The 25,067-nt window shown below is 32.7% G+C and overlaps 1 protein-coding gene across 4 annotated transcripts in view; it reads right to left on the bottom strand.

Moving 5' to 3' along the window:
• LOC118191572 (cyclin-dependent kinase 14-like) overlaps positions 1-25,067 on the bottom strand; it is a 221,362-nt gene that overhangs the window by 5,386 nt on the left and 190,909 nt on the right. For all 4 annotated transcript variants that reach the window (XM_085817778.1, XM_085817777.1, XM_085817775.1 and 1 more), the window contains exons 7-17: positions 20,608-20,687; positions 18,312-18,406; positions 14,552-14,614; positions 13,857-13,918; positions 13,711-13,772; positions 11,114-11,234; positions 8,102-8,195; positions 5,608-5,671; positions 5,421-5,518; positions 2,709-2,799; positions 1,387-1,479 (exon numbers count right to left, since the gene is read on the bottom strand). In XM_085817778.1, the coding sequence (XP_085673904.1) occupies positions 1,397-1,479; positions 2,709-2,799; positions 5,421-5,518; positions 5,608-5,671; positions 8,102-8,195; positions 11,114-11,234; positions 13,711-13,772; positions 13,857-13,918; positions 14,552-14,614; positions 18,312-18,406; positions 20,608-20,687 (913 nt within the window). In that variant the 3' untranslated portion in view covers positions 1,387-1,396. The remainder of the gene's footprint in view (positions 1-1,386; positions 1,480-2,708; positions 2,800-5,420; positions 5,519-5,607; positions 5,672-8,101; positions 8,196-11,113; positions 11,235-13,710; positions 13,773-13,856; positions 13,919-14,551; positions 14,615-18,311; positions 18,407-20,607; positions 20,688-25,067) is intronic.

Below are 25,067 nucleotides of genomic sequence, written 5' to 3'. Positions count from 1 at the left end.
TTTCTTAAAAATACATTTTGACTGGTAACCTTTCCATTTAACTCTCAAGCTGCATCTTGATATTCATAACTAAAGAGAGTTTCTTTTTTTCCGCCTACTTTAGTTATCCTTTTTTTTTTTTAATTTGTCAGCCATTTCTTGGCTGACATGTAGAAAATGCCATTTCCAGCAGTTCTAAATCACAATAATAATTCATTTGTAACAACATATTTTGCTGTAGATGTTGACCCATGGTTCATAGCTTAGTGGAATTAACTTTTTACAGCGTATGGTTAAAGAAATAGGACTTCATTTATAAGTATGAAATTTCATGTTCTAATACATAAAGTTTATCTTAGTATATCATTTGATTCTTTTTAATTTTAGCTTCCCACTGCATAGAAAGCAAGCTGTATTCATAAGCCTTTTATAGAAACTTTATCAGACCCACATGTAATCTATAACTAATGTCTGTTATCTGAAGTGAATATAGACAAGAAACACACATCTGTTCAAATCACATGGAGGGTAAACAGAGGTTAACAAGACTTACTTAGACACTATTTATTAAATTTTTTCGTTTGATTTTTGTGTGCTAATATATGTTATTAAAAATCTGATTGGCTGATAATGGTTGTAATGATCCTCCCTTTTATCTATTAACTAAGTGTGGAGAAACCTAGTGAATTACTAAACGAATAATCGCTTAAGTCCAGAAACAGAAACGTAAAACTCAAGAAGAGTTAATTACCTTTTATTGCTCAAACTAAAGGTGTACAGTCCTTTACGGACTGTACACCTTTAGTTTTAAACAGTCCATTTTTCAGGACATACAACAAAGCCTGCATTTGGGCTTAAACTCAAAAATATAAGAAATCAGAACTTAATTGATGACTAACTAGAGATTTAGACGAAGATAACACAATTTCTAAATAGTTTGCGCCTAATATTAAATTAGCTAGCGAAGCTATAGAGGGCACATAATATCGCCGTGTGTAGTGACAGCTTAGAGAGACGTAGTCAAAAAGAAACGTGTGCTACTCAGGAAATTGAATTCTCTCTTTCGAGGTTGGTGGAATTTCGACTTAAATACTACTCCTTCTCATTAGCATTTAACGTGAATCTTAAATCTCATTCTGGTAATGAATTGTAAACTGAAATTAGAAGAGACGGGAAAGGAGCTTTAACTTAAAAATAACTGTTATAAACCTTACATGGTATTAGATGAAATAATAATACTCTTAAAAATAAAAATGCTGATGTACAGAATTTAGAGAATTGTTATTTAAATTACCTATAATGACATTGCTTTAAAATTTAAAAGATATTTACATCATAAATGAAAATTTTAACACATTTATATCTGCAAATATTAAATATTGAGACAGTTTAATTCTAATCACTTACTTGATATTGGTCACTGCTTAATCTTGATCACAGTCTGAGTATTATTGGTCTCCTGACTTAACTTGCAACCGGACACTGTATAAATGGACACTTCTACAATGGAAATAGAATTATTTTTTGAGTTTTTTGCCTGTTTGAAACAATTAGAAATGCACTTTGCAGTTTGTTAAATGAGATTACTTAAACTGTCCCTTCGAGAATCGCAACAGTATTTATTTTAGTTATGAATCATTCCGTGTTGCTTTAGTTTGTGCTTTCTTTGGATTACTGAAATTTAGGTTATGATGTCTACTTTTCTACTTATTCGATTTTGTCTTTAAAACCTGCTTATTTCATGATGCTGCCTGTTTTCTTAAAGTAATGAAAGTTAATTATATATCTGTACATTAATTCCTGCCTTCTTTTGGCAAGTCTCTGAAGATTTTTATTTGTTAACTTCACAGGGTGTTTAAATTGCACGACTAAGTATCTCTTGAATGGTTGCTTTCAGTTTATGGTTCCAGTTTCAGAAACGAATCGAATAAAGTAAGCCTGTGCATTGTGATCAGTTTGTTTATGCAATATCTTTACTAAACATGAAACTTAAATTTTTAAATGTAGGGAAAAATTTTTTTTTTCAAATGTTTTTTATGGTTGAATAAGTAATAACTAATAATAGAAAGACCTACCTTCAAAGCATTAAAATTACCCAAAATATCATTACTACAACTTTTTGACTGTAAAAAGTGCTGACTAGGACAATTACGCATGTTAAATTTTCAATTGTGGTCTCCTGAAAGCCATTATTTTCATAAGAAACATATTAGTTTGTAGAGTCATTAGGTTGATTAGAAGCAGAAAAGATGAAAAATATGCAACCGCTTTCGCCGGGAATCGAACCACGGACCTCTGGAATACCGGCACAGCATGCTACCGTTACACAACGAAGGCACGCTAAGGAAGTGGGGGAAATACTTTATAAGTTCAAAATCTGAAATTCGTGTTTATTATTAAGCGTTTTTATTCTATTTATTTTTCCTTAAATGTGAAATTTTGAAGTTAAATGTATTATTTACACAACAAACATATAAATTCCGAAACATCTTTTTTCAGTGTTGTCTTACAAAATTCTAATGCTATTATTAGGATTTCTTATTCTATCTATTGTCGTTAAATATGAAATTTTTTTATTTTAATTATTAAGTTATTTTTTAATATTAATTTTTTGTGCTACAAAGAATGTTGTGTTTATAATTTTTAGGAATCATATAACAGTTTTTTTATAATGTCAGTTGTACATGCAAATTGTTTAATATAGTTAGATCTATGAAAAATTATCTTACGTTCTGGCAGGTCATAGATTTTGGGCGGGAGTTCTTTAAAATAAACATGATGCAAAGCTTCGGTGGCTGATATCCTTTGTCTGGGCTGCAACTAAAAATAAATTACATACATTAATAACATCCTTAAAACTAATATATTTTAACCATTACGGCATGTAGTTCATATTTTTTTACCAGTAAAATTTTATGCTTTTTCCCATTATTTTAAGATATGAAAAGCACTTGTAGATAACATATCATTGTATAAACTGAAGCTACAGAGCATTGCAACTGAGAATCCGATATTGTATAAAAGAGGAGAAATTTAAATTCTAGGGCATAACTCTATTTCAAATTTGATTTCCCCAATTCATTATGACTGTATTAATGCTTTGAGAATGGGTTCGAGCACAGTACGAGTGTAGCTGAGAGAAGACAAGCAACGATCTGTAAGAAACAGATTGGTCAAATCAAAGGATCGCTCCGTATTTGGGTCAGAGTGATACCACTATTCAATGATATTGGTAGAAATAGTTGAATTACAGCAAAGCTTAGCGTCAAAAAGGCAACAGTCAAACTAAGTAGACAGAGCATGAGGGAAAAGTCATTAACAAAGCAGCTGTCACAGTATCTGATTCATCATTATTAACGATTTGACGTGGTGCAAGGACCTTTGAAGGCAATACAGAGAACAAACAGATTGTTCGGCGCTCATTGAGCCGACGAGTCCTCACTTGTATGCATCAAAAAGCATGTTGATAATATTGCTGAGTTCCAACTTAAAATATCAATGAATGAAGTAAATCATCTTCAACGATAAGCTGTGCTTTGAATTGAGCTACTAGCCAAATATGTCCGGAGAGTCCAGAATACCGGCGGAGTACCGAGTTGACTATCGCCAGTCATGCAGCCCGGCAACAAGGAGATGGTATTTCATTGAAACTCAAAAATGTCATCCGATAGTCCCGAATGATGCTTTTGTTGTCATTCGGGACACCCTTGTAGCACGGTAGTTCGCCGATGATATTTTATTGCCCTGCTCTGTTGCTCCTAATTTTAAGGCACCAAGGAATCCATTTAAACAGATAATATAATATCGGTCGCACAATACGATCATATCTACCACCAATAGGCTAGATTGCTATATCTGTCTCTATTAAAGTACATTTGGTGCTCGATGACCAGGGGGTCTTCAAATGTTCCAGGATGGCCAATTTGACTCAAGAATTGTATAGAGTTTCACACGAAATCCTGTAGGAAGTCGCATATTTTATGAGTCAGTGCGAAGTCGGATACAATTGCATAAGGATTAGAAATGGGACAGTATCTAATAAATTTATTTGCTGTATGTAACCTATATTTTCTGAATAAAACATTAAATTCTTTTGAAATTTTAATTGTTTCTTTTTCCATTACATAAACATAACCTGTATTGAGCTACGTCCCATTATGTCATTAAAATGTATGTCTTGAAACAACAAATTTTAGGCTTCCCTGCCTCTTGAACTAAATCAAACTACAGGTCTACTCCCTCTTTGGGCACTTCATGGAGGTTCAACTTCCACTATTACCCTTCCAGGGCAGCAGCGCACCACCTGGAATTCACCAGGCAGCACCGGTCGTCTAATGTTCCTACCAGTCGCATGGGCGAGCCCGTCGCAGTGGGCCGTTACCCAGCAAACCGAGGGGAACCAAGCCCTCCGGCTACGGTTCCACAACGCTCAGGACATGCCAGTCCCCAAGGCCGGCCAATAAATGACCTTTCCCGGGGGTTTCAGAACCACCAAGTTCATAAATTTTATCCCCCGTGGCCGAGACTGCCTAGGTACAGATCCTAGCCAGTAGCTTCGCAGAGTTCTCTATGTCGACCCCCGGGGGGGTATGTCTTGAAAGAAAAGCATTAGTGTTTGCGACTGCACAATTAGGTTAACTCCGAGAAACTGAAAAATTATATAAGGTTATATGGCCACATAAATGAAATTGAGGTGTGTAGTTTCTTGTAATGAGTCATGTAAATGCATATTTGTTTAAATGGCAAAGAAAACTACTTGCTTCATTTTACTATTCATAAAAATTACTTAAATCTCTTGAAAATCACTGTTAACTCACAGTCAGCACTCTGACCGATATTTTCAGCAATTTAATAGCGTTTATTTTTTCACTGTTAAATTACTCAAAATATCGGTCAGAGTGCAGGCTGTGAGTTAACAGCAATTGTTTATAAATAGAATATTGCCATTCAGTTGAAATAAATGACAGTAACTGACTGTATTCTATTTGCAATTGAGGTATGAATGAAAGTGTAAAATTTACCGAGTCTTATTTCACTTTTATCATTTTAAATACAAAATTGGTGTAATTGCTCATTTAAAATTGTGTGTAAAATTTACTAAGTCATATTTCGCTTTTATCATTTTCACAAATAACTTTTTTCTACTATGACTATCTATTCAGCATCTCATAAGAAATGAACACTAATCAAAATTATAAATTTAACTGCTTATGTTACTTTTTAATTTAGAATTTAGAATCTATTGTGCTAATATACAAGTAAGTTTAAATAGAATAGCAATATTTTACTTATCATTATATAAAGTTGAACATAAGATGTTTAGTTCAAAGATGTGTAAAAAATACCAAAAAAAGACTAAAAATCCTTTGAAATCAGCACAGGTGTTATTTTTACATTACTGTTTTATCAGCGTACTAAAAAATAAAATTAATTTGTCTGACCTGTAGAAAACTTTGAGCTAATTTCTCTGCTTGAGGTATTTCTGTAAGCCGAGGGAAGGCGGCAGATAGAGTCTGGGGTGGATAGTGACCGAATTTTTCTGTAAAAATAAAGTTGATTGTAATGAATAAAAAGAATGAGAGATTTCTTTATGAAAACAATTCATATTTTATTCTGAACTTTTCTTACGAGGTCTGTAGTTGGGGAATTCCGTCACACCATCCCACGTTTCTTCCGTCGGTGTACCTAGAACCTAAAAAAAAAAACACATTCTTTGTTTTCATTCAAATTCTTTTCCATGCAGAGTGGATAGGCAGATAGCCCCCGAGGATTTGACATAATCACATAAACGAAAGCAAACCAAATCAACCCATGTAGTGCAAATGGGGTAGGGACTTTAAATTGTCAATTCTTATTTTGTAACATAATCTTTACAATATTTTCTCAAAAATAATATTTTTTTTTCAAACAATATAGTTTAATTATTTTCGTACCATTTCTCACATACTAGTATCATAAAATGTGTTTACGTATTTTTATATTCAAATAGTAGATATTTATTTTTTTAATAACAAAACAATTTATGGAAGCAGTTCTAGAAATTCATGTCTGAATTACTTCATTTTTGTTATTACTAAATATATCAACTTTGATGTAAAATATGAAATCGTATATTGTTTACTATCTATCGTCTTCCATGTGTGATTACAAGATAATAAATGATTAGGACTCTTTCTAATACCCTTCGAATATTTGTTAACCAAGAACTACATAAAATTATTAACCACTTAACTGTTACATTTCCCTGCTATATTTTGACCAAAAATAAGGATATTTTTTTCTAAACAATTTTATATTCTAATCAATTACATGAATTCAAATCAGTTTAAAGTTGTGCGTTTATTAATTGAAAATAATTTTTAATTATGGCGAAATTAAGGCATTTTTACTTAAAGTTTGCTTTTTTCTAATGAAACTGCAGAACTAGAAAGAACACTTTACAGGAAATAATAAACTTGAAAGAAGTGAATTCGCTGTGAAAGGAAATCGTGGCGGTGGTGGAGTAGGATTACTAGTATCTATTTCACAAAAGTTCCGAACTTGAATTAGATCATACGAACTTTCCATTTCCTCATCATCACTAGAGAATGCCTACAAATAACTTTCAAGACTACCAGAATCATCTATAGAAAGTTCAGATTTGCTATCTGATCCAATATTTGAATTGTATTTTATTATGAGCCATTCACTCATCCACTAGTTTCACATCACTAGTTCTTTTATTTCATGATAAAATTGAGACGAAATACTATTCACAAAAGCCTAATACACTGAACACCTGCAAACAAACTCATTGAGTCCTTGAACTGGTTTTACAATCCAATTTCTCCTAAACTACTAGAAACATCTATTGGAAACACTGCAAAGTAAAAAAGCCGGGAAAATCGGTGGATTGGTGTAGGAAAATACACTGGCTGAGTGGTGTACTGGCAAATAAAAAATTTCCCTTTTCGCGGGCAAAACAGTTGAGTGGTTAAGCTAAATGTATAAGGCAGCAATTCCCAAACTGTGCTTCACATGTTCTTGTCAGACACTCCTCGGATGCTTCAAAAAAAAAAAAAAAAAAAAAAAAAAAAAAGATAAATAAATACTGAATTAAACTAAAGAACAAAGAGCATAAAATAAAAATCAGAACTTTAGAATGCAGATATTCACATAGTTTATCTTTTCAAGTAGACCATGCTGGACAATTACTTGGAACTTTGTATTCGAGAAGCTTTTCTCTTATTCAGGAATCTCTGGAATCCATTTAAAGTTTCTAGAAATTTAGCCCCATATCAATACAGATGCCTGCTCAATTTGGAGTCACTTCATCATGAATGTTCATAGCATAGCGATAGTACTCTAATATCTAAAAAATACTTCCACAAGTTTTCTGTGCATTTGATTCAAGTTTAAATTGCATAGGAGACTACCGAAGCTCGTCTCTTGTACTTCCTAACTAGGGCAGAATGAAAACCTAAGTAAGCTTTACTAACTAATGCTTTACTGGATTTGCGTAAGTTTGTGGTTGCGGATTATAGATCATTCCGGATTAGAGACTTTGTACTGTAGTTTTGACTAAAAGCAACACAAGGTTGTTGCTTTGCTAATTTTAGGATAAACCATGTAATGTGTAAATAAATTACCCACGCTCACAGATTGGATTGGATTGGATTGGGTTACTTTTATACAAGGGCTAAAGATATGATTTCATTGAGGAATTTTTTTAAGTGTAATTGGCCCATATTTCTTTTACACGTGAGCATGTGAATAAAACAAAAAATCTCATGCACACTATTCTATTGCAGGAAACAATAAAGGTCTGAGTACCAGTTTTCTTGGCTTTAGTTCTCTTGTTCACTTGTCTGTAATAAAGAAATAGGTGTTAAATTCTCCTATTTAAGTGATAAATATATCTTTCTGCAAAGTTGTGTTTAAAATATGGAGCTGAATTATGGGTAAATACCATGCGATAAAAATTGTTTATCTCTTTCGTGCTCATACGAGCAGTTTCATTACTTTTGTTGCATATTTTCGAAAATAAATAGGTATTTAGGGTTATGTGTTTCAAATATTTAAACAAATTTCTTTCTATTAAATTCAGTTTTAATGCTTAATAGAAGTTATTCTGAATACATACCTTCCATATTTTGTCGAGCTGATCCATAGTGTCTTTCATACCTTGGAATGCAGCTTTACCAGTAATCATCTCAACAAATATGCAGCCGACTCCCCTGGCAAATAATAAAAATAATTTAAAATTTTATTTTTAATAGTAGTTAATAATAATAAATCAGTATGAAAGGTGCGAGATCCTAAAATTCCATTTAGAACTCCTGAAGCACTGAAACGTGCATCTCTGTCACTTGAGGCCGAAGCAACTAAAAAAGTACCTTACCATCAACCAACAAAACTGTATATATGCCAAAAGACAAGTTTTAATCATTCTTTCTTAGAAATTGATAAATATAAATTTGAAGATGTTGGTTTTTTTACGTATCTTGGCTGTGTTATTAAAACCAAGCATCTCTCCTAAAATTAGCAACAGAGTAACCGACATACTAACCGATGCTTCTTTGATTTAAAGAAATATCTGAAATCAAACTTAATCAAAAGAAAAAATGCTTAATTAGACCTGTTCTGACGTATGGAGCAGAAACACAGACATTGACTGAAAATGATAAGAAATACTTGCAGTCTTTGAGAGAAAGGTTTTGAAAACCATTGTTAGAGCTATTCATTGGCATCTGGAGAAGAAGAATCAATGATGAAACCCACGGATATCCAGACATATAAATTTTATCAGCACTGATGATCAACTGCTTAGAATTCTCGAAAGTAGAACTACCGAAAAATGCTCAAATATAAGCCAATATGCACTAGAAAGAGCAGAAATTGAACTTCAGATGGCTATATTGTCTCGAAAAAGACTTATCTAACTTATAAGTTATTAGCTGGGAGTCTAAGGCCAAGAGTAGAAAAGCCTGAAATTCTAAAGAACGCAAAGGCCCATCGCAAGCTATTGAGTCACTGAAGAAGATAGGACTTAAAATACTCTCACAAATCGAAAGAACGAACAGTAAGAAAGGGAATTTTAGGAAGTGCATGAAAATGAATATTGTTAGGTATAAAATAAGTCTATGATCAGCTGCTCAAGAGATATTTAATAGGGCAATCTTTTAAAACATCCCACATAACAAGGTAACATTTTTATTTAGTGAAATTGCTGATTTTAGGTAAAATAAGGAGCTGCGCATTTTATCTTATTATTTAAATTTTTAAGGAACATATACATTTAAGCCTTCAACAAATTACGCTTTCTATATTTTAAAACAGAAGCAGGGTCTTTCCTAGCGGGGGTGGAGTACGTAAAAGAACGCGGGCAGCCGGACTTTTGAGAAACCTCGCCTACGTATTTTAAGTTCATTAAATTCATTGCAAGTACTTTTTATACAATTTATCATATGTAAGTACTTAGTGAGTATGAAATACAAATTTTATTAATCATTGAGCATTTCTATTTAATTTGGGGGGGGCGGCAATGGCCTAGGAACGGCCCTGAACAGTAGACAGTAAAGGCAAAGTTATAGGGCAAATTAATGAAGACGATTTGTTCTGCGAAAATAAAACAATGAAAATAAGCTGATTTCTTGATTATCCGTCTACCAGTTTATTTGTGCATCCTACAAAAATGCTTAAATTTTTAATCTGAATTAAATCGTTCCAGACTGTTACGTGGAAGAAGTGAAAAGTGCTGGAGGACTTTTCTAGAGAATTTCACACATTTTAATAAGTGAATCTTGTTTTTAAGTCTTGAAATGAGAAAAGGTAAAAACTTGGCAGTTTTCTTTAGAAAAACTCACAATTTTTTATGCAGTGAGTCTCATTTTTAAATCTTGCAATGGAATTAAAAAGCTTAATTCTGTATAATTTGTGTCTAAAAAAATTATCCTTGATATTGCACAAAAAGAAATTTCTACCAATGGAAGAGTAATACAAAAGGCTGTTTCAGAATTATTTGTAGTAGTGTTCATGGATTCTAAATAGAAGTGAAGTCTTACCGAGAGCTTTATTTAATTTCTAGACTATTTTTCTTGTCACAAGTTTCCCTGAGATGAGGGATTTATGCAAACTGTACAACAAGCAAAAGACACAGTTTAAAATTAGGATGTATCTTAACAAAAAGATTACTAGAACTTATTCCGCGATTCTGCCGTGCTTCCAAGGAAGTCACTCCCAGTGTATAGATTATAGCAACCAAAAGCTATATCACACGCGCATTTGTTTCCCCCCCCCCATACGAACAACCGTTTCGGACAATTTATCTGCCTGGTTTACTACTGATAGAAAGGCACGCGATTTTTTTCTTTCTTTCAGAAAAAATTGCATGTTGTTCATTTTCAACCAATCAGCTTCAAATGCTATCAGCTTGTTTGTAATAGAGAGTCAGTTTCTCCTTTACATGTTAACTTAAAAGTAATCTGTGGTGATTGGCTGTTGTAACAAAGCAGAAAAATTGTTCCAAACAGTTGGTCTTCTGAAACAAACGGATGCGTGATAGCAGCCTAATTGTTACTAAGTGATTTAGTTTTCCTTTCCGACTCAAGGTATGCTGTAGATTTGCATAGACATTTTTTATTCAGTCTTATCATGTCTGTAAATTGTTATTGCTGCAAGTTCACACACACAAGTCTCATTTTTAAGCAAATCATGCTCATTTTAATTGTACTACTTACATGTCGAGGGTAATCAAGTTAGATTCTAGTCTTGGGTCTTATCTTGTGTATTAGTAGTTAAGCAACATTAGAGATGGTAATTTACACACCAATGGGTATAACTTCTGTGGATATCCGTTAGGTGTTGAGGGTAAGGAATCCAAGTTAGTTTGCCTTTACAGAATTAACTTCATCAGATTAGAATATTTTTGATTTAGTGGCAAAAGAGAAGCAAGCAGAATATCAGGAAGAAGAAAGTGATCATTTAAATATAAAAAAATTCTACTAAATCATTATAACAACGTACTTTCAAACTTTGAGAAAGTAATGCTCGTGAAATTGTTTGAAAATATAATATGGTTTGTTTAATTTACATCTGTTTATTTTTATCTTTAGTAAGCACAAGTTATCATCACTATTTGTGAAAATAGCCTTACCACATGTCCAACGAAGTGGAGTAGTTAGTTGAGCCCAATAAAACATCTGGTGGACGATACCACAATGTAACCACCTCGTGGGAGAACGTCCGGCTGGGGACGGATTTTGCTCTTGCCAAACCTAAAATGTAAATGTTATGTTAAAGAAATCTAACAATATAAATATAATTACAAGTGCCTCCACCTGATTGTGCATCTTCTGATTAGAAAAAATAATATTCTACATAAGGATTTTTGAGCAGATCTTTGAAATTCTAATAGACATGCAAAGACAGCCGAAGCTCAAGAAACCATTTTTAATTCATGTATATCTGTTCACAGTGTCCACGAAATTGAGGTTTTCAAACTGACTCTTCTTTGCAATTTGAAACTTGAAAATTTATGTCTAAATATTCAAATTGCATTACATAAAAAAAATCTAAAATGTGGTACAAGAATTAAGAACTACAAGATTTATAAAAAGTTTCATTATTCTTCGTCATTGTAGTTATAATATAAATATTAAATGGTGATACAATCTGCATAATAAATCAGTATGATACCATAATCACCTGAAAAACCATTATTAATTCTAAATGAATTAAAACAGATTTTTCACAGTACTTCGCAGACATTATAAGAGATATAATAAATGATGATCTATGTTAGCTATCTTAATTATAAACTATACGATTTATGCTTTGAATAAATATAATATTATTAATGAAGGGAAAACTTGGCTTTTATTACAGCAGTAAAATCTAGAAGAAAGAATAAATATTAATCAGTGTTATTAAACTGATCACCAAAAATCATCAGCACAACGAACAATAAATTTGATAAATTCTAATCTAAAATACAGGGACACAGTAAGCAAAATCTTTCGGAAACATCCCTGAAAATATTTAATGTTGAATTTTCAAAAATCGCAACAGCAGCTCTTTTGAGCTAAGCAGAACGTTCTGCCTTATTCCAGTCTTTCCTCAATCTGAATACTAAATGACTCTGTAAGATATACTGACATGTTTTTACAACTTATTTGCTTAGTGGAGGAGAATTTCTAGAGTTGTGGCTTAAGTTCGAAAATTTGTCAGTTATAGTCAACACTCTGAGGGCTAGTTGCTGTCTCCAGTTCCAGTCAATATATCATTGCCAACTTTGTCATCCCACCTAGTAGATTTTAAAAGGTCATATGTTTAATTTTGCTAAACCTAAGAACAAATTCTCAGTACTCTCAAACTCTTTACTTTCAATTCTCAATAGTTATTTACAGACAGTTGTAATACTCAACAAATTTTGTAAAAAAAATATTAACTTAATAAAATGCAGAAAGCTTTACAGTAGAATAAATTACAAGAAATACATAAAGATAATGCAAAGCGGCCACTATTATATATTTGTTTAGTTTGCCAAATTTTTTTTTTCTGCAAGTCAAAATAATTTAATTTTAATACATGCATCCCTATACATGGTGATTCAAAAGTAGAGGAAGAAACATCTAGGAGGAGTAGGGTACACCTAGATGAGTCGGAATCCAATAGCGGTCAGAAATGCAGCCCTAACCAGATAGGAGGATTGTCGCAGAAAAATCATCAACAGCCACCCGCAAAGGTATTAGGATGGAAAATGCGAATGCATCATGATGCAAATTGACATTTGAAGACCATAAGTTTTAAATAAGTTATGACTTTTCTGATAATGAAGCTACCCGAAGTTTCATAACATGGTCACCACATGGAATCTTGAAATACGCTGGGCATCTGTCAAATCTTCATGGCAGTTATGAAGATACGCCATTTGAAAACGCCGAGTGCATTTCAAAACGTCCGAGATTCCATACTTTACATCAGGGTTTCTTAAACGTTTCTCAGTCGTGACCCCTTTTTATCATTGAAAATTTTTTGCGACCCCCAGGACCCCCATAATATTTACAAAAATTTTGTGGGACCTCAAAAGTACTGCGCAAATCCAATACATGCGTGAGTGAAACTGTCAATTTGTTCACTTGTACTGTAATATGCTATTGCAGTTTTAGGTCATTAACTTTAATGTCTAAGTTTAAGACATAGAGCAATGTGAAAATTCTAAATAAGTAATAGACGAAATGACAGCGTCACGTGCAAAGCAAGTAAAATGAACTTTTATATTATAAAAAGAATGCGTCGAAATGTTTTCGTTTTTTTCTTTGTCTATATTGTATTATCTTTATCTATTTTCAGATATATTATCTAAAAATATTTGGTAATTGTAAAATTATTATAATATGTTAAACAAATATCAAAACTGCTTAAATCTTTTCTACCCCTTTGGGGGTCACGGCCCACAGTTTAAGAAACTCTGCCTTGCATCATGTTTTGAAATGTGGACCTTGATCATCATGGAAGTCAGGACTTAGTTTTAAGGCCTTAATATCAATTTGCGATACGGTATATTCATATTTTCCATTCTAACACTTTTGCAGATGGCTGTTGACAGTTTTCCTGCAGCAGCTCTAATATCATGACCAGTCAAGAGTGCATTGTCATGAGATTCCGAGTTGTCCAGGTGTACTCTACTCCTCGTATAACTTTGTTCCTGTAGTTTTGAATCACTCTGTAAATGTATATAAATATACTAACCAAAATCTGCAAGCTTCAGTTCTCCAACTTCGCTAATTAAAAGGTTCTGTGGTTTCAAATCCCTAAAAATATTGAATTATGAAATGAAAAATTTGTAAGACAAATGAAATTCATTTCATTGGGGAAACAAGTTATTTATGGTTTACCTATGCAAAACCCTTCTCTGGTGACAGTAGGCAAGACCACGTAAGAGTTGGAATAAGAAAAGCTGTGAAACAATAAAAATGGTTTAAAATATTTATCATAACAATGAGTAAAACAGTACTAAATTTTTTTTTAAAAATGCAATATTACATCAGCTATGTAGATAACAAAGGTTTTTTTTTTTTTTTTTTTTTTTTTACATTCGACATTTGTTCTTTCATCCAAAATGGCATTTGAGCTTGAATGTCAAGTTTTGTTTATAGGAAAGAAAAAGAGACACTGAAGCTTTTATTCGATAGTGAATCTTACCTCACAGAGATTCTGAATTTAAAGTTAGTTAAAAGAGCGCACATTCTCAGTCAGCGTTTTATCGCTGAAAACGATGAAATGCACTGAAACAGAGAACTATCTGTATGCTATAAAATTGGCTCTAGATTTTGTAAGCATTTCCCAAATTTATATGCATTTTACAATTTCTGGTTTGTTTAATTTAAATCATATTTAAATATTGCACTTTCATACTAATTATTAACCCACCTTCCATAATAATTTAAGTAAAATAATTTCAATATTTTAAGCTGTATTTTACAAATGTAATATCAAGACATGTGCATAAAATGCAATATTTATACCTATACCAAGAAAAAAAAATATCTATGCATATACTAAGAAATAAAGGAAGACTAGTATAACTTACTTTTATATTTTTAGGATGTAGACCTCCAGGGTGTCTTTCTAAGTACTGGCTAAGGTCTGTATGCTACAACATAAAAAGTAAAATCATTTCTTGACCGACATATCACATAATAAATACAGCAGAAAGGATTTGTTAAAAAATTCATGAGCATTAATAGATAGTTGTTTCTGTATTTGTGTTATACATAAATAAACTAAAAAATAATTATATTTCACTGTTACTTTCCTATTTTCTCTTAAATACATTTATTTCCACCCTGTTTTCCCATAATCCTTCCTGTTTATAAAGATACTCATAGTTTCGGAAGTCAATTATATTTCGCTTGCTTTTACTATTTTAATAAGATTTCACTGGACAGACGAATCACTACCTAGCTGCTCCAATGATCTTAAATTCGAAAGAAATATTCATGTTTTACTTCTATCGTATTCAAAAAGGCATATGAAGGATGGTAGATAAGTTTCTAAATATTTGGGGAAGACTATAAATAAAGGATATTCCAATAAATTTTAGTGATTCAGAGTTTTAATTACTATTATTTACATACTGTGCATACAACTTACAAAATATACTGTATCAACTTCTTATTTTTTAGGAGTTATCTGAACATTAAGGTTATAAAGTTCCGTGTTCTTTTTTAGCATCAAATGTACGAAAACTTTTAAGACCTTAAATGAATTATCACTAAGTCTTGTACAGAGACTGAGAAAGGATGTAAAGGACCCTTTTATTTAACTTAAAAGTTGACAAAAAGCACCCTTCGTGCTTACAGAATAGCCAGCATTTTATGACTTTAATCAAAAATAACAATTTCAACTTAGCTAGGTAAATGTAAATTAGCCCAAAGGCTACATAGATAGAGAAACCCACCAGTTGGCTCAGATCTAAAGTCGGCGAGAATAATTCAGTACTACAGAATACAGCTTTCAAGAGAGTCAAATTAGAAACGTGGTCTTCAGCAGGTGAAACACACTCTGATTCTATCCTCTAAAACCTTCCTTTAAATACTATCTCCTTCTACCTCATCTGAATGCACATGAGCTAGAAATTCATATTCTGGCAGGAAAGTGGGGAACTAGAAGGACAGAAAAGCAAATTAACATAAAATAACCGGTTAATGAAATTAACTGAAACCTTACAAGGTAAAATGATTATTTCTTAAATGATTTAACTTCCGCTACACCAGATTAAAAGCACTGTAATAGGGGAAGAAATAAAATTCCATAAAAAAATTCTTGATACCTCAGGTTCCGTTTTCTCTGATTTATAAGGTTTCCTTTTGCATTTTTCTTCGAGAGAACTGGTACAGTACAAAGTCCATAATCCGGACGCCCATTATCCGGAAAGCTCTATTATCCGGACCTCAAAGCTACAAAAATTACGCATGCGCGTTTGATGCTCGCGTAAAGCCAGTAAAGCGTTTACACATGCGCGCTTCCGATACTGAATAAAGTGACAGAGAGGTTATTATTGAAAGTGAAAAAATTTCGATTGACAAGTTAGTCGGTATTCTAGACACAGCAATTACAGGATTTGAACAGTGGAACTTTGTAACTGAACAAGAAATTATGTTTGTTTATAGAAGAGAGAATTACAGAGAAAGTATTAGCATAAAAATCGAAGCAACTTAAACAACTTTCATTGAAAGAAATGTTTAATAAAGTAAACAAATAAATATTAAGCTTTTTTTTTTTTTTTTGTAAATTTTGATACTCTTTAGGTCATAATTGCTCTTTATTTCATAAATTACGGTTTCATATTTTTAATTGTGTAGTTTCTGCATGCCATCTTACCAGATTTAAATTGATGATCTATAATCCAGAAAAAACCCCTAATCCGGAATCGCCGAAGTCCCAACGAGTCCGGATTACGGACTTTGTACTGTACAAGAAATTCTCGAGGCGAATCTTTCACGGAATGTGCATAACCTCAAGAGGGAAGGGGGACTGAAAATATATTTTATCAGAGCTTAAACTGCACCGGAGCCCTCCTCCAGTACTTCATAGTTTTGGGGATATATCATAATTCTAGATGGAGCTGAATGACTGAATGATGTAACTGAACGACAAATTTAGCAGAAATTTGATATGGAAAATTTTATTTTTATTAATAAAATTATATCCTAACTTCTGAATGCATACCTCTTTTTTCTTGGCAAACAAACCCTTGGAAGGAAGTGAAGACTTTTAAGGAAAGAAAAGCCTCTACCTCACACGGTAAAGGTTTATTCTCCATAAAGTACAATGAATTTTTGACAGAAGGTAATTTTATTTTCCAACACTAATGTCTTCCCGCCAAAAAGAGCACTTGCAGACTTTTTGAAAAGCTGTAACCAAAACGAGTGGATGAAAATTGTCACTACTTCCTCTTTTTCTCAGCTAACTCTCGGATTTGGAGAAAATTTGTTCCCTCGTCACATTCTGCTTGATAGCTAGTATTATATTGACAGGAGATAGTATTCGGAAAATATTCGACTCTTCCCCTTTGCTTACATACCTATACATCATCTTTCAACCCTCTGGCTGGCCAGGGTTTTTGCTTAGGAAGCACTAATTTGCCAAAACTACTAAGAGGAAAAATTATTTTCTTAATATTAGTGCAAAAATTCTCCTGGTAATTTATACCTGGATTTGTGTACTTTTAATATATTGCCTTAATTTATTCGGCATATTTTTATATGTATGTATATACGTCCTTACAGGTATATAAAAAAAATCTAGGCCATATATATACGGCCTTGCCGGTTAGAGGTTAAAATTTTCTCTATATTCTGTTATTGTTTATGGCTTTCTGTCTAATCTCCTTAGTGATGCTTTAAGCATTTTAACGTTATTGGTGTGCTGGAAAAAGAATATTCTTTATTTCTATCATTCCTTGAAATAGTACATTATGTTCAGATTTAAGTTCAACCGGAGACCGGCTGAGCTATTTCTTAGTTTTTGTTACTTTGTTTTAATTTTTTATCTTTTATATAATAACTTATTTTTATTTCTCTCTTTGCTTTCTATTAAATTTCAATTATTTAATTGTTAATTATTTTTAGTCATTTATTTATTTATTCTTGTTCCTGTTTCCTGATGGTCTTCCATAGAGCTCTGACACTTCTAATTTTAGAAATTAAACCCTTGATTTTATTGACCTTCTGACCGGTAAGGCCTCATACATACGACTTATTATTTTCTTAATATTAGTGTATGTTTCTGAATATTTTTGTGATGTCTGTAGGAACGTATATACACGTTCATGTTCAAATATGTCCAAGAAAGTAAGGCAATATATTAAACGTATATAAATCGAGGTATAAAGTACCAAAGATATTTGGGCATTAAAATCAAGAAAATACCTCTTTCTTATAGTAGTTTTCGGATATTTGGGCTTTCTTAGTGAAACCCCGTGCCGGTCAGAAAGTAGCATTTAGATTTAGAATTTCCAGCTTCTTTTATTCACTATCGTTTTATATTAAGTAGTAGATTGTTTTAATTGGTTTTACACATTTAAATTGGTTAACATTTTAATTGGTTTTACACATTAAAGACCATGTGCTTGTAATATTAAAGACAAATAAGAATAAATAATTAATACTAGAGCACTTGCTCATGACGATGACGTTTCCAATCCCCAGCTAATCTTTGAGTAACCTACGCTCCTAGCAGTTTTAATATTGTAGTGAATCACCCTATATAGTTACTTATTTAATAGAATCTGATATATATGTTGTTCATAAGTAAAGAAAAAAATAGTCGAAAATGTTTTTACTCACAACATATTCAAAGACGAAAGTGAGTGTTTCCCTTGTGTGGATGATATCGTGAAGGGTAACAATGTTGGCATGTTTTAGACCACGAAGTAAGGAGGCTGAAACACAGAAAGTTGAATAATTTGAAGCAAACTTAAATATTTTAATAAACTTCAGTTGCACAATATCAGAATAACAAAATACGTACATTTAAAAATATAGGATAAAGATGTTTGAATTATTCCTAAAAGTAAAAATACTTTTCTTAATAGCACAAAAAACATCGTGATAGTAGCTATCAAATTAAAAATTTCATAATTTCAAATGATTTATAAAGAAAAATCACTAAAAGAAGTAACGTACATTATGTGAAAAATAATAAATTAAAAAGTTTTTTCTCCCAATGATAGATTGTGAACAATTAGAAATATAACGATGTGGTGGTCTCTTCATTATGGAGGCATCTAATATATTTATTACGGGCCACGATCGCCTTTCCTATGAAGAGACCAGCAGTTACAATCATGCCTTCTTCGGGATTCGAACCCAGACCCTTCGGCTTCGCAGTCAGCTTCTCTAACCACTATACCGACTGGACGGCATAAATTCAAATTATGTATTAAAAATACTGGTATAAAAATAAAGGCATCTTAAAAACCTGTATGACTTTTCTCTGATAGTTTGCACTATGTTTAGGGCTATGAGAGATTATTAAAACATTTTCAAATTTGTCTCATACAGGTTTTGGAATCAAGTGGAACAAAAAAAGGAGGACAGTATAAAATATTTTGCTACATAAAAGGCATAAACAGAAACGCCAGGAAAGATATTTGGGTACGTAAATTATGCGCATTTTATTAGAATGCGTTACTTAGTTTATAGCAGTAAAATGCTCAATATTTGTAATTTTGCAACAATTCCATTTTTAAGCTGTAAATTAAGAGGTAAAGAATCTGAAGAACTTCCGCTTACTTTAACATATAATTAAGAGCTACTAATAAAATTATTTTAAGAACTTAAAAAATGAGCATAAGCCGGATAAATACAAAAAGATGGGTGTTACAACTCGAACGCGAAATGAACGAAAGTTTCGCTTCTGCCAGTGGCAACAGGGAGTCGAAAAACAAACTTTGATGTGAGTGGTCGGTTACTCGGCTTCTCTTAAATAGAATTTGATTTCGAAGGGGGATAATCCCCATCTTTTGATTTAAAAATAACCTTGAATTGCGTAATTAATGTAAAATAACAGATGTGCGTAAATAAATAGTCATTAAGACTTATTTTGAGTTATGATTCTATTTTGAATTGGACATCGAAATCAAAAGCTCTCCCAAATAGAATCTTCGACATTTTAAAACTCGTGGATTAGAACAATAATGGGAATTAAAGAACACATCATGACAAATAACCATAAATAATCATATTAAAATTTGTTGGTTACTTGTAGATTAATATAAAACACATAGTAAACTTTCAATGTTTCAATACCATTTTAGTCTTTTGAAAATTTTCTAGGTTATCTGAAGATCAAGTATTTTCCTGTTAAAGCTTAGTATAAAATAGTGTATAATAATCGTTACTCGTAATGCTAAATAATAAATCCTGTTATTGATTTGCAACCAAAGACAGAGTTAAGTTTTCTTAATGGAAGACCAAAACTGGTTTCATATCTTTTTCAAGTTATATGGAAAAGTTAAGCTATTTATATATTGTTCATTCTAAGTGTTAGTTGGAAATATACTTGTTAGCTGCTGTATAACCGGAAGAAACATTTTATATTTCAGAGGCATATAAAGAACAAGGGTCACACTTCTTGACTGATAATAGAACCTAAGATCTCTGATTGCAGACCAGTTTATCAACATTGAAATGCTGAGTCATTTTCAATTCTTTTCATATTTCTAGGGAATTGAGATTTTCCACAGTGCCAGAGAATTGAATTCTCTCCTAGTCCCAGAAAATTCAGCAGCTTGCAGAAGATTTTACAGCTGAACTGAGAGTGTAAAATCAATTATGCTAAGACTGTATTAAGATGCAGTGGCATATCGATCCAATCTTCTCACTTGAAGAACATTTAGAACCATCAATCTAGGTTTAGACAACTTCAAGTAGGGATGAAATAATAAGATATCGGCAATGGTCTTTCTATAGCGGATTGTTGGGAATAAAAATGACTTTCGTTTTACTCGCTTGGGAGTCAGGGCCACTCATCTTGGCTCTTTTTAAATGACCTGTCATCCTAACCCTACATTTCAGGATATTTCGAAATGAAGTCCTTGAAAAGAATTGAAGATGGTAAAGAAAGAACACATCCATTTACCTTCTCGGATGGCCGTGAATGGAGCTCCTTCTTCGGGTTGCAGCCGTATCTCCTTAAGAGCAACAACCTTGTTGTTTAATCTGAAAAATGAAAATAAGTTCACAGCGATCATCGTAAGACTGTAAAATCTCTAGAAATGATGTGAAAATTCTTAAAAATTCCATAAAGAAAAATAATGCTTATTTAAATTTAGTTTCTTAAATATTACCCTGAAAATAAATTACATACATCTGTAGAAAACATTCAATTTTATTTAATTCAGCTTCAAGAATACAAGTTAATATTTCGCTCAAATAAAATTATATACAAGTTAGTATTACGCTCAGGTAAAGTTATATTATGTTTATAAATAATCAAGTAAAGTTAAAAGCTACAACTAGAGAGTAGACATAATATATTCGAAGAATCGCACATATAAGCATAAATGTTATATGGTACAAGAAATTCTGTCAATTATGCAGTATTATGTACCATACATTTCATTAAAAGAATCAGTAACCATTCTATCTGACTGTAACGCACTGTTGGCGGATTGGGACCACTGGGCAGTCATTCCCAATTGGTGATGATTTGCCAACCATTACTTTTAGCTCTGGAGTTCATGTGGACATTTGGGGAGCAGATTGCTTGAAAAAGTCACTTTACAGATAATCTAATCCTCGTCTCCATTATAAAACACTGATATGCTTGCAAAATCTTATTTTTTACAAATCAATTATTTTCATTTTAAGAAATTTTCCTTTTCCTTCTGATTTCAATTTCTTGCTAGAATGCAAATTTAAATTACTTATATGCAAAATCTCTAGTAAGATTCTACTAGATTTCAAAAAGATTTTGTAGCAGAAGAATTAGTAATGATAGAGCGGATTATGCCGAGAGTTGCAAGTGGCTCTGTAACTGAATATTTATGCTCGCCACTTACTCTTAGATTATTTGATATTTTAGACTCGGCTTTGCTGCACAAAGCTGATAAATCTGATCAGATTGAAGTAGTAACCGTTCGTTGAAATTTGATTTACTCTGATTATACATACTGTTTAAGTTACTTATCCACAAGTGGTGGTTGGTTCGTGAGCACCGAGTGCGTACATATTTTGTCCAGTTTATTTGAAATAAAAAGTTTGTTATAACCTTCGTCGGCACTCATCTGTTTTTCAAGACATAGAAAGAATTCTCTATCTCGTTTTTAGTAGGGTCTACATTTTATGCTCTCTAAAAGAATAAGACTCTACAAGTGACGATCGGAACAGCTTAGGACCATGGAAGAAGCTACATGTAACCTGGCTCATTCCACAGCAACCGCATCCGTGGCTCAAACCAATCCAGTGGACTGATTTGGGCATATTATCGACAACTTCGACGAGGCCCAAGTGCCTGTCTGATGGCAACAGTATTTGTAGACCAACTAGATCAGTTTTTTATTATATCCAGTAGGTGACATCCAAAAAGTGACTACAGCAACTTCAGTTCTTCGAGCACAAGTTTTGAACTGGTAAATTCCTACTTGGAATCCAGGTACACATATCAGAAACTTTAAAGCCGCCCTCCTGCCTTTAAAGTCATAAAATATCGTGCTCTGTTGTAAGTATAAATTTATAGCCAGTACCAGATGAACGGGAAAGATTTGACAAACTCCATTCTAACGTAAAATTCAAGTAGTCAAATCGTTATAAGAAACAAAAACCCGATGAGGAAGCAATTAAAATCATCCTGCCAAGATTTCTACCTCCGGCGTGAAATAATGCGGGCACGCAGAGGTATGGGCAAGAATCCAGAAATTTTCGCTCGCCTAGGGCAGATGAACGACAGAAGATTAAAAGAAAATTTAATTGGTCAGAAATTCTTTTCGCCGAAGAGAAGCGACAAACAGAAGGACAATAAACAGCGGCAAGAAGAGACGAAACCGAAGCAGTTAAACATCTGAGGGGCGCTATAAAGAAGAGAGGTCAGCTGCCTCGGGAAGAAAAAAATGCCTTCCAAATACATGTGAATACAGTTGTGGTAAAACTTAGAGTTACCGGATATACAAATTCTATTGAACAATGTGCCGGCAGTCGCCTTAATTGATACTGGAGCACACCGCAGTCTTTTTTTTTTATTTTCAGAAAAATGTTTTGATAACATTTTAAACGCCATTGTTTATTCAACGCCGAGGGTAGTGATTCAACGCAGTGATTGCAGCTCAAGGGGTACGCTGCTCTTGCGCAGGAAAGTTTCTACTCAACATGCAGGTAAAAGGTGCGCAACAAAAATTTATATGCATTTGGCTTTGTAGTGAAAAATTGGCAAGTGAATGTCATTTTATGTACGGATTTTCTGAAGTCCGCGGGAGAATAATTAACGTTCAGGATGCAAATATCAGTTTGCAAATAGCTGTGCAAAAAAAGCATGTAGAATCCAAGCCTCCATTGCTGGAGCTGAACGGCCTTAAACTCGAGGAAAAGGGTAAAAATAGAAAAATTAGTACATAAATTTGCAGATTTAGTTGGTGAAAAACCAGAGTTCATGCACGTGGTAAACCACGCAGTGGACATTGGAACAAATTTACCCTGTAGGGCTACGTTATACCGCTATATAAGATAAGATAAAGGAACAAATAGAAAGACACGTAGCTAAAATGTTGGAAAATAAAATTATTGTACCTTCTAGCATTCCGTTTGCAAGACCAGTCGTGTTATGTCGTAAAAAGAATCTTAAATTTACAGCCTCGGAGTTTTGTCATAGATTGTAGAAAATTAGGTAATATTACGAAGTATCTCATATATCCACTAACGATCATAGAGGAGATAATTAGACAAATTTAATCAACTAAATATATGACCAACTTAGATCTTACCTCTGGCTAATTTCAGATTTTCATGAAACCAGAGGATGTTCAGAAAACTTTATCACTAAATCTGGCATATGCGCATTTTTACACATGCCATTCGTTTTATGCGATGCTCCCACTATTTTTCCAAAGAGGTATAAGTATTATTCTTCAACCAGTCCTTTACAAATCAACATTTATTTATTAAGATGACATTATATTTTACCAGTGATTCGATAGATGAACAAATTAAAGATTTGAAGTCTTTATGCTTTTACGAGATATTGGTTTAAAAGTGAACCCCAGCAAATGCAAATTCGCGGCAAAAGAACTAAAACAGCTAGGTTATAAAATTTTCGCTAAAGTTATCGAAACTGAAGATTAAAAAATTATCGCAATTAAAAATTGCCCTCCACTCAATATAGTGAAAACACTTGCCTCATTTCTGGGTACGTGGTCATATTATAGGTACTTTATTAAAATTTTCGCGCATACTGAACCTCTCTTAAAACTGAAAAGAAAAAAAAAAGTTAATATCTGTTGGTCGGTGGAAGCCAATACGTCATTTGAACAATTAAAAGCAGCAATTATTACAGCCCCAGTACTGATAGTCCCTGACCCAGAAAGTCAGCTTCAAACATCTGCAGATTCGTCGGACTTTGCCGTAGGAGCCGTGTTATCTCAAGCGGGGCGACCAGTAGCCTATTTTAGTAAGACATTGAACCCTGCGCAAGAACAATATTTTCATATCAGTCGAAATAATATTTTATATCTTTGAATATGTTTTTTATACGATTGTTTTTTATGTTGGGGTAACTGAGTGGCTCTATCGGTTCTTGAATGAGAAAATTCTGTGTCCGCTTCAGGGGTTCACAAACGAAATGATCCTCAACCATTACTAATTACTATAACTAGAGCCAAGTAAATATACGCATGCTATTAAAATTTTACCCATTCAACAACATAAAGATTTCACAAATAACATAAAGCTTTAATTGTTTAATAAGAAGTGTTTGTGTTTTCTCAATAGTTTTAAATATGTCTGAAGATTCTCAAATTCATAAACAGCTGATAAACTCTGAAAGGCAGAGTTGGGTAAGTTAAAAGGCTTTTGAGCAAGACATCAGTAGATGTAATACAAGATAAGGCGCTTTATCTTTACTTCATCCATCACGTAAGCATCATAAATCGGTAGTAAGCTGAGAAATGATACGCATGTCTCAGTTTTCACTCAGTGTACATTCCGAAATATCACTGTAGTGAACTTAGTGAACTAGGAAGTTTAATAACGCTTAAATGTTTCTTCGAATTCAGTTATTTCATTTATTAGTAATATAATATTTTAACAAGCGTTATTAAACAATCATTTCAGTGATGTAATAATTTAAACAGAATATAAATTTATTAAATTTAAACAAACTTTTATATAGAAATGATTATCGTGAACTGGACGTACTGGCAATGATACTACTAATCCAACGGAAAATGTTATTTTTTAGCGCCTTTTAATAATGATGAAATCTTTATTCTCCTTCCTACCTTATGTCTTTTTTTCTGCAATTAGTAAAATGACATGGATTCTACAAAATAAATGATACACCCCAAATGTTAGAGGTTATTCAGATACAAAACATGAAACCTGACTAAGGTG

Source organism: Stegodyphus dumicola, chromosome 5, assembly GCF_044657685.1.
Source record: "Stegodyphus dumicola isolate Sdum_Otavi_A_Nest chromosome 5, ASM4465768v1".
In the NCBI taxonomy this organism is placed as follows: Eukaryota; Metazoa; Arthropoda; class Arachnida; order Araneae; family Eresidae; genus Stegodyphus; species Stegodyphus dumicola.
The sequence above is the reverse complement of the archived record's forward strand: the minus strand, read 5'-3'. Positions and strand labels throughout refer to the sequence as shown.